We start from the raw sequence: 14,527 nt of genomic DNA on the forward strand, positions 1-14,527 counted from the left end.
CCGTGGGGAGTGGAAAGAGAAAGAGGTGATTTTAGTGAGTAAGAGTCTTCTCCACCTTCAAACGATGCAAAAAAACAAAGACAGACCGTGAGCCAGTTTTGTTTTCAACAAAACCTTCAAAAAGTGATGGCGTATGATATTTTCTAATGACGACATCATCATCATCAGGAAATCATTTTAAGCAATAGGCAATATGGTGGAGGATTCATTATGATCTGGGGCGCTATCAGCAAAATCAACGATGAAAAATATGTGCAGCTATTGGAACAGTAGATTTCTGCTGGTCTGACGACCATTGGAAATGCTTCGTCAAGTTTTGAAAACGAAATCTAATTCGATCATCCGACCTGAACATAATGGAAAATTGTTGGGAGCAGCTGGCTCGAGTTGTTTACGCCGAAGGAAAACAGTGGAGGAGCTGAAAACTGCAATAATTAGAGCTTGGGGAGAAATCTCCCAAAAATATATTAACAAATTATATAAAAGTCTTCCAAAGAGAATGCGTGAGATCGCTAAAAGTGAAGGAGGTTCAACAAAGCATCAATGCAGAAATAAAGGCAAAATTACCTTTGATTTTTTATCCCTTATTTTCTCTAGGTAGTCTTATCTATCTTTATCTATCTTTTTGTTGCACCTTAAAAGTCATAAAATTCGGCTTTAAAGTTTAATTTTTTAGAAAAACAATTATTTTTGGCAGAAATGTGTATTTCATTCTACTTGCCCACTTTGTAGAGCATTTTATTAGCGCTGGATACATCGGTTTAGAAAATAATGGGAAATATTGGGCCGTGCTATCGTTTTGTCGCACACTGTATCAACAATTCAATTGCCTGATTAGCGACCACTGATTAAAATTAAAAATTGCGGTTTCGTCCAATTACAAAGCAACTCATAAGATCAGTATTCCATCAGTCTGGCGTCAGTAAGAATGACAGAATTATGGCAAACTGAGGGTCTAGGCTGCCATCAGTATTGGATATGCTGCGAGGTAGGGCGCGTCTGACTTTATTTATAGAAGTTTCGCTTTCACGAAGTGCACTGACCCGCCTCATACAGACCACGTGAAGTAAAGCGACCTTGCGAGGGGAAAGCTACGTAATCAGCTTCAAACTATTGCAATTTCCATTAATTTTGATACGGTCGGTACTACAAAACCCTTTCCATCTATAGCGAAGCTATCGGGCCGGTGTTATCAGAAATTGATATTGCTATCAGGGACTTTGCTTCCATCGGTATCGTGACATAACGTGAGCGACTCGTTCTGACGCTTTTCTGACAGTGCGTGTTGCGTGACGTATGGAGTGGAGTGTGAAAGTATATTTTTTTTGGGATACAGTTAAAATTTAAAACAAGGGGATTTCCGTTTGTTTAATAATTTACTTGCAACGCAACTATGTTTACCGTTGGCTATTGTTCATTCGTTGCCTACGGTGTGTTAGATGTTAGTTGCCAGTTTAAATTGGTTCCGTTGAGCTGAATAACTTGGTGAATTTTTCCAGCGTAACTTGAAAGTTTTCTGGTTTTTGGCCATCAGGACGTGAATTAGAAACAGGAAAAGGTATGGGGGGCTTCCTGGGATCCGCTATTACCTTTTTGCTGTACTCAGCAATGGTTTTTGTGGTGAGGCTTGTAGTCTTGTTTGCAACACTTCACGATGGATTGATCTTCGACAAATTCTTCAGCAGACCTACGCGCACTCAGTACGATTACATTATTGGTAAGATCCGTTTGAAAATTACGAAATATTAGTAAACCAACTCTAATATCTGCAATATCGTCTTTGAAGTTGGCGCTGGGACAGCTGGCACGATTATTCTTTCGGAGATGCCAATAAATGCTAATGTGCTTCTGATTGAGGCGGGGCCTAAAGCCGATCTAAATCTCCTTAATATACCCATTCTTTTGCCAACTTTGCAACGCTCCACTCTAGATTGGTCTTATCAAACATCACTGCAACGTGATGCTTGCCAAGCAATGGAGGGTCGTAAATGCCAACTGGCAGCTGGCCGAGGCTTTGGAGGTTCAAACCTCCTGAACAACATGATCTACTATAAAGGAAGCGAGAACGACTATCGCGGATGGTTCAAAGATCCCAGCCTCTATGACTACGAGAACGATATAGCGCCTCTATTTCGGTAAGTAGCGGCGATCCAGAGAGCTTTCCTAACCATCCTGATCGGTTTTATCTTTCCAGTCAACTGGAGAATCAACTAGCAGTTTCCGAACTAAAATTCCGTTCTGAATTTGGTCGGGCCATATCTGAAATTAATACAGTTGATGAGCGGACCGGAAATGTATCGTTCTTTACTCCGAAGGTATTACAGCGGGACGGACTTCGCTGGACGATGGCTCACCACCTTCGAGCCAATTTACGATCAGAAAAACATGAAATTTTCTACAATGCAAAAGCAACCCGTGTTCTCCTCGAGGTGGGGCGACGATACCGAGTAACTGGAATCGAAGTAAAAAAGAACAACAAAATATTCACAGTGTCGGCGAGAATGGGCTACATTCTGACAGCCGGGGCGATCGGAACTCCTAAAATACTTCTCCATTCAGGTATCGGCAAATGCCAGGAACTCGTTAAAGTATCATTGCCTTGTTATATAAATTTGCGGGGTGTGGGGAAGAATCTTCAGGATCACATTGCCACTGGGGTGGATCTGATCACAATAAATAAAACCTTAAACCTATCGCTGAAAGATGTGCTCCATCCAATGAATGCAGTCGACCTTTTAGCAGGCGAAGGCAGATCACTATGGTCAACAGTCGGCTGTGAAGCATTGGGATTTTATAAGCCGCCACAATTCAATGGAAGCAGTCAATCACCTCAATTAGGTTTTATGGTAATACCTATGGGCGTGTCGTCTGATGCGGGCGCTTGTATGCGCAAGAATATGAATATAGGCCAAAAAGTATGGGACAGCTACTTCAGCCATTTACAAGACAGACATACCGTGTCAATTCTACCCATCGTTTTGCAGCCTAAAAGCCGCGGGTTTATAACCCTCGCATCAAACAACACCGACGATCCCCCTATAATAAATCCAAAATATTTTTATAATCCCCAAGACCTTAGAGTCCTTGTTGATGGCATTGGAATCATCAAAGATCATCTACTAAAGCTTCCGCAACTTAGGAGATTTGGCGCCCATATAACGACCCATCGCCTACCAGAATGCGCGGAACACTTCGATTATGATTCCGTTGACTATTGGGAATGTTATGTCAGACATCTCTCCTTTAGCGTTTATCACTTAGGAGGAACCTGTCGGATGGGAGATCCTAAGAAATCGGAGACGGTAGTAGATCGTCAGAACTTTCTAGTCAAAGAAACGGTAAATTTATATGTGGCCGATGCCTCTGTTATGCCAAATTTGCCCAGTGGCAATTCTAATGCAGCGGTTGCCCTGATAGCTAAACAATTCATGCGAGTGTTACTTAAAAGGCATGTCCTTCAAATGGCAAAATTGTCGCCAGCACAAAGAATTTTGTTCATGGAAGATCAACAAAATGTGTATAATAATGATGAAACAAGACACGAACGAACTGAGCTGTAGAATTATATGAGATATATTTTTTAAAAAGGTTTGTATTCTTTTTCTACTTCTTCCTGTCATTTCGATTTCTAACTGAACTGGAAATTAGCCCACAAAGAGGAATAGTTCAAAGGAAAGGGTCCTAAAAGGAGGATCAAAGGTTTTAATGGAAGAGACAGGGAGGAAATTTCTAAGAGCGAAGGGGAAAATGCCTCAAGGTGTTAGGCGGACACCAGAGGCAATGAAGACCGCTTCCGCTTAAGGAGATGACTATATTGCGCCAGATAAGTGGCGTACATCCTTACGACTAGCTTGGAAATGCCATTCGTAGCCGAAATACTGCTTAGGAATTAAGAAACATCTTCCATGGTTCGGTGATATCATCCGTGTTGGCTGGACTAATTCCCTTGTATAATATATATATTTTGTTTGAGTTGTGGTTGTCAGATTACATAGTAAGCTTTCGCCATATCCGTCAGGTCACCGAATAGACTTACTGTAGCTCTGGCACGATCTCTCTCGCTAGGCATTGCCACGTTGATGATTGCCAGCGGAGGGTTGAAAAGTAGAGTGCTGACGATTTATCGAAACTACACTCACATGGTTGAAAGTGATAAAAGCGACTCCAGACAATTTTAGAATACAAAGTGGAAGTCGTTATCGTGAAGCTAACAAAATGCCGGCACAATCACAAATTCACGGGCAAAACTACGAAATGCATTTCCCCGTTGTCTTCCAAGCTGCTGCAAATTTCCAGTACTGCCCTCGTCGCTTCATTTTTATTGAATTTCCAGTACGACGGAAGACAAGAAAGCACCGGCCGCTACCTTAGACATGGCTGTTAAGCCCAGTTAGTATTTTTAGAGGTTATTAGATTGGCTAAAGATTTCACCTGTGATTGAAGGCTGATTTCCCAAAAGCTAGAAATATAAATTTTTACGAAAAATACATAATCTATTATAGTTTCATAGTTGGCTGGATTGAAGCCAAAGTTTTCAAGGTAACTAAATGATGTTCAGAATCTGTTCTTGTTTTTGGGGTCACCAAACAGCAGTTGTTTAAATCTACATTTTTGGCCTTCTGCTAAGTTTATGCACCTTAGTTTCTTTTGACAATGAATCAGGTAAGGACCAAGAAGGAATTGAATTCAGTACAACGCGGTCTCTAGCACTGCCGACTATTCAGCAATCAACAGGATGAGATAATTCTTCGAACCCTTTTAACAGATTCTATGAGACAAGGGATAAGACCTAAGCCCAAACTAAACATAGGAGGCGAAAATCCGATCTTTTCAGCTGAACTACTTCATTTACATTGCAAAACTAGGCAATTTATAGCTCCTTACTGACCACAATGTTTCTTCTAATTATCTCTCAATGCAAAATACCCTTCTGGTACTACTAAGCGCAAATCCTTCCCCTTTGGGTAGATGTTTCCGGCGTTGGGGTTTCTCCTGGAGGCACCCATCCTTGTGAATCACTCAAGAACAATAGAGATGTACGAATATATTGAAAAATAAAATAAAACGATGCACTTGGGCTAATTTTGTTCAAACCGTCCTCATCAGCACGAATTACGTATCCATACCATCGAGGATGCCTCTCTCGCAATTTTTCCACGATCCCTAGAACCGCATGTCGATCGGTCTTCATTTCGAATGTGATCATGGCGTGTTATGCCATTGGTCCAACGTAACATCTTCGATCACATTACCGTGAGGCGCCGTTCATGGTCTATTATAATCGGTGAATATTCAGACCCAGGCGACAGAGCGGACGAATTTTGGATTAGAGATCACAAAGAACGCGATGGGCCAGTGCGGTTCTCACGTTGCTTTATCTGTGGCTCGATTCGCAAGAGAACACTCAATGGTCTATGCTGAAATGCGAGGGTTTTATAGGAAACGCCTTTGTAGTCAGTGACAGTGATAAAATACTGGCGTTTCTGGAGAATATAGTCGATTTTCGTTTTACTGTTCCCACTATAAAATGTAACAAGTTGAGACAATCGTTTAATAAACTACATATGTATTCGCGAGTACAAAGTCGTAAGTGTCCGCAAAATCGACTACACGCTCGCCACGCTCATTACCTGTGGTGAAGAAATAAACCATGAGATCAGCTGATATCCTAGTGAGTATCATACGGGCATCAAATCACTCAATTTCTTTAATGTTGTGACGGAAACTTTCAGTGATGGTAAAAACAACACCGTATTACGAACGTGAGCTGCCTTTTTTACTACGTGTATTTCGCACTGCACCATCGAGTTTCTTGTCGAGCGCAGATATTAATGCGCCTCTTGCGAAGAGCTGTTGCGACTTCCTCCGTCTGTCCAGTGGGGAGTGCCAGCATTTAGCATGCGGACACGTATTTGTTAGGGCCGGTGCTCATTTCCCGACAGGACCGGGGTCCATCCGTCGCATCCACTGAGGTGAAAATCCTAGCAATGCCTCTACTCAACGCGATAATTGTTTTTAATTACTTTGAATCCCTTTTGCTTCGCTGGCCTGTCGCATGACCTGCCAGCAAGAAAGATCCGGTAGAATTTAGTATAGTGGAGTAACAGGAACATCATATGAGAAGCGTCAACAACTACGGCTAAAAAAACTCAAACTTCCCTCAATTCTTTCCTACATATGTTATCAAGGTATCCCTGCTTGATATAATATCGAATGGAAAGCTGGGGCGCAAACATCTGTGAAGGAAAGACAGAGATGCAGCGGATAGGTTAGTTCATATGGAAGACCACAATTTAACTGGTGGAGTGTAGGACTGCTTTAACTGGAGCAGGAGTGTAGGACTACGGAAAATTAAAGTATATTCCTAGGAGCGGTAGGTAGCGAAGTCAGTGCGTAGTTGACACACTATGCCACTATAGAAGTTCACAGAAAGCATACAAATTGTGACACCTGTGGAGTCACCAAACATGTAAATCGAATTTAAGCAGGAAATAGTGCCATTATGGGATTACTCTTTGTGTTCTGCACCGCTGAAATAGCAATAAAACCTTCGGAAGTTAACACAAAACTAACGCAGAATTGGTACCAATGCATAGTGAAACGCCTTATGTTCCTCGGGAACTGTAGGGATGGGGTAATGTTAACAGGCTGTAGCGACCGTAATTGTTTTGGCTGCGTGTGCCAAATTTCTTTATTATTTAGTCGCTGATGCAAGTATACAACCCAAAATGAGAGCTCGTTGATGCAAATATTGACCGCGATGCATCTATTTTGCAGCAGCCGGAAGACAACCTTGAAAGACGACAAATTCAATAGAGTGCCAGTCCACACACGTACGTCAAAGGCATGCCAGATTGGCCGAGAACATCGTCACTGTCCACGAAATTGTGGAATAGAACTCGTGTCAATCTATTCCTTGTCATGCACAAAAACTTATCTGGCTCAGAATTTAACTTGGCGAATTTTGCGTCGAGACTTGAATCTACGCCCTTACAGGGTTTCAACAACTCACAATTTCGCCTTTCATCAATTTTGTTTATTTGTTGACTGGGCTTAGAAACGTTAGGAAGAAGACATGAACTCTATCAATTCATCATCAATTTTAGGGGCGAAGCGCATTTTTGGGTAGTTATGCAAACAATCGAAATTGCCGTATATAGGGCAATGCCAATCTACAAGAGGTTGACCAGGTGGTAATGAATCAACGAAAGGCTTCTGTTTGGTGCCAGTTTTGAACCGTTCTCGCTATTGGTAGATATTTTTTTTTAAAACGACGTTTATGAGGCGATCACCCCGAATTTCATTTGGTCTAAATTGAACGCTGAAGGACGGCCTGTGGTTCCAGATGAATGGCGCTAAGTGTCTTACATCAAATACCAGCATAAATGATGTGAGGGTATGTTTATCTCTCGCAAACTTGACGTGAATTCGCTATCAAGATACCTCGCCTTTTCTAGTGCCATTTTCTGAACTCGCAGATATGCCAATGGTGATGGCCTCAGAATACCAAGATGGATCCTGATAATATCTACATTTTCAGCTGGGGAGCTATACAGACATTTAGAAGGCAAAAATGGAAAAAGACAAATGCCAATTAAAGAAAATTTTAAATGGATTTTTCGAAGTCTTCATGATGTAGCGAAAGAAAGAATATTTTTATAGTTATATTACATAGTGACACTCCAGCACGTACTAGGTAGTGTATGTAAAATTCTCCGAGCTCAGACCGCTAACCAAGTAGACCACCAAGATCACATTGTACTGCTGGTAGCCGATACTGGTGAGAATAAAGAAGAACTGAAGTTCGCGCCGAACTTTAATGTTGAAATTGGTCGGGGTATGATAAAGAACATAGTAAGTCGCGAAGGACTCCGATGATAAAGAAAGACAGAGAATCGAAGAGAATTCAAAAAGGACGAAAATACTTCAACAAAATGTTTCAAGATTTTGCAACGAAGTACCCTAAAGGAAGAAAAACAATGAAAAAACCCAAATGTTAGATTCGCTTAATGAAGCCTTAGTGTGTTGAAAAAATAGTCAAAGCCAATCTTTTCACGTGCCGCCGGATAGATAACGGCTCAAATAATCCTGGAACGCATTAAGGGACATCTCGAAAGATGGATCGACAGAAAGCAGGCTGGTTTCCGCTCTGGATCTTTTTGGAGTGCCGACACCACCATGATCCATGATCCTCCGGATCATTTTGGAACAGTGCGTGGAGCTCAAATCTCCGCTATACTTGCCTTTTATCGATTTCGAGAAGGATTTCGACAGCATCAGCAACGAGCGTATCTCTCTCTACGCGCTTTGATCTATTATCAAAGCGATATATAGAAACGACAAATGACACGCGCAACATCGCGGTAACATTTTTGGGGAATGTTGATACTCCCAGACCTGTTGCTCAGAAGGCGCAAATGGCAATGAATAGGTCGCACGTTATGAAACGGAGACAATTCTCTTGCTGGTTATGCCAGACAATGTAATAAATTATCCCAAGATGGCTGATGAGTAGGTCGCCCCAGCAGGGGCGTCCTGAAAGGACCTGGACTACATTTCGACAAACCGTCCACGATAGCGCGTAGGTGTGGTTACCACCCAGCAGGACATGGCACAGAACAGTGGAAAGGAGTTTAAGTTTTTTGGGGAATCCTGAAAGGACCTGGACTACATTTCGACAAACCGTCCACGATAGCGCGTAGGTGTGGTTACCACCCTATAGCCTACTAAAGAATAACTGGAAGCCAAATATATGTAGCCGCAAAAGGAATTAGATACCAGATTAGCTTTCCCAGGGGATGTAGTAAAAATAAAACTTGATAACTGACATTACATAGTCTACCTCAGAAAGATGATAGTTTATTCGAAGTTACCAATATCTATCCCGATTCCGTGGATTCACACAGAGAAAGAACTTAAATAAATATCCAATTGTCAATTCAAAGAGCCTCAGTAAAAAGTTCAGAAACTCTGAAAACTACATGCCAAACACATTAACTGTTTTCTTGAGTATCACTTGGCCATTCCTACCGGTCGAGATCACTCGCTCACGCCGTAAACTTCTATGCTGCTGCTCCTCACCTCCATTTGTGTGTAGGCAAGTGAATGACCTCACCTCACCAGATGAAGCCGATTGGGAAATGAGCTGCTTATTGAAGCCAGAACAAACCAGGTTTTGGGTTGCTCAGATCTCTTTCAATATGCCCGTAACGAACATATGACCAAAGAACCGACCGTGGTTGATTGAGACTAACTGACTGACGCAGTCGTTTCCAATATTCCGGTGTGAACATCAGCCCTGGCCCTAAGGGCTAGATCCTCACTGTTCCTGGTCAACCAGGGCCGGACACCAGTTCGTCGATTAACCAACAAACTACTACTTCTACTAGTCCTAAGCCTGCTCACAAGATGTTCAAAATCAGCTCCAGGTCTGAGCAAATCAATGGGTAGGAAACCCATTTACACACAAATGGGAAGAATGTGAAGCAATGCTGGCTCCATGTATGCTGCGAGTGCGTATGTTGGCTTCGTCGTACCTCGGAGCCAAATCAATTTTTCTTTTCAACCTTAAGTGGGTAAAGAAGTATATGGTTAATCCATCATAAATCAACTATAAACCATGTCGAAACAACATTTGATTTTGGGGCTTTGGTTAAACAATTAGAAGAGAATACTTCAATCAAATGCACGTACCGCTACTCGAAGAATGGACCCGGCATTCTGAGCCTCCATGCTCGTCATCTCCACCGTCGTCTTCGTCTTCTCGCCATCACTCTTGAGCGTCAGCCCGCGAAGCACAAGCGTTCAGGTAGAGCATGATTCAAGTGAAATTAATTGATTCTAAAGAAATCAATCTATCACTCGACATTAGATACCATCAATTAAGGAGACTAATGCGGGAGGAATATCTCCAGAGTGAAATGAGATGAAATGCCAGAATGTTGCGGTATTCTATTTTTTTTCTAGAAAAATGCTACAAAACCATTTGATGGGTTCATTCCATTCCCCTTTCTTCTATATATAGCAAAAAATTGATCAATGAAAGATACGTATTTGTAGAACAACAAAGGAATATATCCGTCATTTGTCAGACATTCGAACAGATGATGATCGTCATAAAGGCGAGGCGTATAGTTTAAATATCCATCGAAAATATATATTCAATCGATTTCTGCCTTCATCGCATGCACGGCTTAGAAGCCACGACACTAAACCGGTTAAGGAAAAATAGACCACAGTCGCACCAGGTGAGTGATCGCGGTAATCTCTTTTTGACGACGATCGAGGATCGCATCCAATCGACGGTTCGTTTATCTTCCTTCTATTCAGGGATATGTGATCCTTTCCCAAGTTCTTTATCTTGTTAACTGTCATCCAATAAAATCCTAAATTTACTATCCCGACCCAGTCTATTATAAAATTACTGTGTTGAGAAAACACAATTCAAGAGCCTTCAGGTTTTTTCCTTGAAACCCAAAAACATTTTCCTTTTATCTTGTCGCAAGTGTAAATCTATTGTTAATGTCGACTTAGATACCTGAAATACCTACAGACATACGGTTGATGTGTAGTTAAGTCGCTCAAGAAGGAAGTGGTCATTTAGAATATTGAATAGAAGAACCTCCAGCAACTGTTGCAGTTTTCAATGCCCGCACAAAACAAAATGTTTGTAAACAAATAAATTGAGTAGAATAAAACCCAAATTGTTAAATTTTGAAAAGAAAGAAAATCAATTTTGGTGGCTTTCCCATAGGGATATTATACGAAGCCTGGTTCCGGTCTCATGGTGTTCCGGAGGGTTTTGAACTTAAAATGCATTCGTTAAGACCGGATGAAAGGAGGAGGAAGCGCGTTTGTCATTAGGACGCTGGCTTACTGTCCTCAAACCAATAAATTAACAATGGCGGTAAAGGAATGAGCCTTGTATAATGGTGTTTTTTATGAAAGGGTATTGAAAATAAATGAATTGAAAACAGAAATGCTGCAATTGATAGTCTGGAAAAAAGGCCACCCTGTTTACCACGAGCTAAAGGAGGAATTACAGAGGACGAAGTCAAGGCGTTCTCTGTTATTGGCTCACAAAAAATAGGCCCGAAACGAAACTTCCCTGTGACAGGGAATTTGATGTTAATAAAAATTGCAAAAATCAAAAAATAGATTGGAATTCTTGGGAAGGCTAAACGAAAATGTAAAAGATACTTTAGGGAAAATAGACCACGATACAGTAATAAAAAGAAGAAATGCTTGGACATGACCTAATTCTAATAGAATGGAAAGAATTTCGTTTTAGGGTAAAATGATTACAGGATTTTACCCACAAAGCCTACGTTTAAAAATACCCTCTTCAAAGTAGCCATATAGCAAGAAGCTTTCCCCAAACAGCCTGCATCTGGCTTGCCTGAACTGTTAGTTTTAGATAAAAGCAACGGTGTCCGTGGAACTCGATCCTTTTTCTTAGATTCACCTTCGAAAGATATACTCCGTCGTAATCGCCGAAAGAGGGAAATGATCACCAAATGTTGACAAACGTTCAAAAAACCTGAGTATGGAACTGAACCAGCCCTCGAAAAAATGAGTACCACATTCTCGGCGACGCTATACAGGTGGCATCATATGAATCAGCTCCAATAGCGATGCAAAATTATTAACACTAAACGATAATGCCGTCTTCAGCCAGTTGGTATAAAATTGACACTAAATTGTGCTAAAAACCGGTTGATCAGACGGCGTCTTGCCTTACATGGGCGGCAGGACTTTTGGGCATCGTTGATAAATGCTTGTCAGACCGACTGATCCGCCTAATGGAAGGCTATGACCTAGGCGTAGTTTCTCTCCACGTAGGTTCAAATGTCAAAAAGATCTTCTTCCATTAAGACGTCTGTATCCTAAACGTTGTGCATAGTAGACCTCCGGCTAGTTCGTTCGGATGATGGCGAAGATCAGGTTTGCAGGATTTCCGATTCTTTTGCCAGTTTCGTCTTCGATTTTCATTTCGTTGTGGATCCACGTTTTCCAAATATCAATTACCTCTAGTTGCTGCAGGTATTTGGAATTGCGCTCTTTGCAAACTCCCAAATCTCAACAAAGGCATACTATTTACCTTCGTTCATAACATACTATTTACCAAAATTAATAGACCATTAGCTTAATCCCAACTACAATTTTATTTTATTATGTATATATATATTTCTCTAAAGCTAAATTAGCTTTGTACTGATGAAGGGAGTAAGTTGCTCCCGAAATATATATATATATAATAAAATAAAATTGTAGTTGGGATTAAGCTAATGGTTTATTAATTTTGGACTTAACTACAAACAGAAGGCGATATCTAACATGATACTATTTACCTTCGTTCAAAACAGAGCTGAACGCCCGAGTTACGATACCCGGGAGGCACATCAAACCCACTTCTAGAATTGAGTAAACATCCCAGATGGTCAGAACCAGGATGATAGAAGCTTTCGAAGACAGCTGTCCGCTCAATACCCCAAAGAAGGGTTGAGCACATGATGGAACTCGTATTTGGCGAAAGGGTACCAAGCCACTAAAAAAACTCAAAAGAAGAACATAAGGTCGAATAAACGATCATCATGGAGACGCTTTTGCAAAGAGACCAACTTCCTTCAGGTAACCTCAAAGCTGAAGCGGATCCTTATCAAAGAACGTAGCCAGCAACTGGATTACCAACGGTTAGAGAGCGGGAAGTACACAGAAACCGATCAAGAAACGACAAACCATTTGCTTGAAGTGCACTTCCCATGCAGCATCCAAAATCTCATTTCGAGATCGAGAGATACATATAGCCCTCAACCGAAAAGTAAAGTAGTCTTACTAGAAGTCATTTAACTCGTACCATAGATACAAGTCTGCGGATTCAGATGCCATTATTCTTGCTCTAGTAATAGAGGGGAATGGATGCCCTGGGTCTACTTATTCGGAATATATACCGTGCTTGCTTAGCACACGCATATTTTCCAATCAACTGGCGTGATGTGAAGGTAATATTTATTCCCAAACCAGGGAAACCCATCTACACAGATGGAAAAAGTTTCCGACCATCAGTCCAACCTCCTTTCTATTAAAAGGACAAGAAATTCTGGTAGAGCAATTTCAAGAGATACATACATCTCTACGTGGCCACTTCACTGTAGACAACATGCTCACCAGAAGGGCAACTCCACGGAGACAGCACTCCATGGTTAATGCAAAAATTGAGAAAGCGATGTATGATAAGGAATACGCCTTAATCGCATTCATGGACATCGAAAGCGCATTCAATTAGGCCTCATTATGCCGTTAATCGGTTTTATTCTTTACAAGCTAGAGTAGAGGAATATCCATATATTGGCCGGAGAGAAGCCTATTGGGGCAGGATGTTTTACGGGTTCCCCACAGGAAGGAGTGTCCACTAAGAACACTGGACTAGTTATGATTACTAGAAACGTCATGTGGAGCAACTATACGCTACCGACTTTAGCAGGGGCGAAAATCCAGCTGATTCAAACCGTAGAATATTTAGGAGTACATTTCGACTCCAAGTTAAGGTGGGAGCACTATACCCGGGAACAATACCAGAAACCTTGCAGATTGTTCTGGTGTTCCAGAGCTCACGATAGGTGAGACGAAAGTAGAGGGGTCGCACCATTCGAATTTGTTCCGACAGTCGGGCAGCATTATCAGCACTAAGCAGTAATAAGATGTCAAGCCAGTTGGTGTGGAGTTATCGTCAGATGCTGCTGGAACTTGACCGACTGAACGAAACATGCTTGATGTGGGTGTCAGGTCATTCAAACATCACTGGTAATGAGGAAGCTGCCCGACGCCTCACCAAGGTTCTGGATCGATAATAGTGGAACCAGAACCAGCTTTTGACATCCGGCCATCCTCTGTCAAGTCCATTCTTAAGGGAAAAATTGCAACGATTCACGCAGCCGAATGGAGAAATTTGAAGTTGTGCAGTTAGGCGTAAATCTTTGTGAAGGAATCCTCAACCGCTAAAGCAGCATTTTTGTAGCCCCTTAAGAAGTGAAACATTAAAACCCTAGGAGGGTTTTGAACGGGACACTGCTCCTTAAAGTACCACATGACTTAAGTTAAGATCTCAATGCGATATTATAGAGAGGCAATGAAAGTTGCGACATCACCGGCAATGGAAACTTCATCCTACATTCGTCTTCCAGAAACAAATGCCGTCGTAATCACTGAAGAAGAAGAATGGTCAATGAATGCGTACAATAGTCCTTACTAACAATTTTCGGAAAATCTAAGGATCGAGCTGGACCCGTATGATGACCATATTTCACACGAAAATATACACGATTATTTTAGCAGCAGAAGAAAGTTTACTGTCAAACTGGCAGGGTCGTACCCTTCAAATTAACTCCAACAGTCAAAGGTCGTTAACAGTAGCAAAGGAAAATGCGATTTCAAGCCAATCCATATCAAACTGGCACCAGATGCTGCTTAAAATTTGTCGATTGAACGATAAGTTCGTGAAGTTAGCAGCAGGGCTCTCCGATCAGTT

At 41.5% G+C, this 14,527-nt stretch overlaps 2 protein-coding genes across 3 annotated transcripts in view; one reads left to right on the top strand and one right to left on the bottom strand.

The window, feature by feature from the left end:
• LOC119650175 (possible lysine-specific histone demethylase 1) overlaps nucleotides 1-14,527 on the bottom strand; it is a 697,245-nt gene that overhangs the window by 382,726 nt on the left and 299,992 nt on the right. The window lies entirely within an intron of this gene.
• LOC119650176 (alcohol dehydrogenase [acceptor]-like) lies at nucleotides 901-3,601 on the top strand. Of its 2 annotated transcripts, none has more exons than XM_038052730.1 (4): nucleotides 901-1,441; nucleotides 1,500-1,717; nucleotides 1,787-2,135; nucleotides 2,195-3,601. In XM_038052730.1, exons 2-4 carry the CDS (start codon nucleotides 1,561-1,563, stop codon nucleotides 3,558-3,560), a joined length of 1,872 nt encoding a protein of 623 aa, XP_037908658.1. In that variant the 5' UTR covers nucleotides 901-1,441; nucleotides 1,500-1,560; the 3' UTR covers nucleotides 3,561-3,601. The 2 variants fall into 2 exon arrangements, with proteins under 2 accessions (XP_037908658.1, XP_037908659.1); XM_038052731.1 differs by having other exon boundaries at nucleotides 912-988.

The sequence above is a fragment of the Hermetia illucens genome, chromosome 2 (assembly GCF_905115235.1).
Source record: "Hermetia illucens chromosome 2, iHerIll2.2.curated.20191125, whole genome shotgun sequence".
Classification (NCBI taxonomy): domain Eukaryota; kingdom Metazoa; phylum Arthropoda; class Insecta; order Diptera; family Stratiomyidae; genus Hermetia; species Hermetia illucens.

Excerpts from the sequence above, each read along its gene's own strand:
- LOC119650176 (XM_038052730.1), top strand. The coding sequence starts at position 1,561 with ATGGGGGGCTTCCTGGGATCCGCTATTACCTTTTTGCTGTACTCAGCA. Across the intron at positions 1,718-1,786 it reads TCAGTACGATTACATTATTG|TTGGCGCTGGGACAGCTGGC; the intron begins GTAAGATCCGTT and ends TCGTCTTTGAAG. Across the intron at positions 2,136-2,194 it reads GATATAGCGCCTCTATTTCG|TCAACTGGAGAATCAACTAG; the intron begins GTAAGTAGCGGC and ends TTATCTTTCCAG.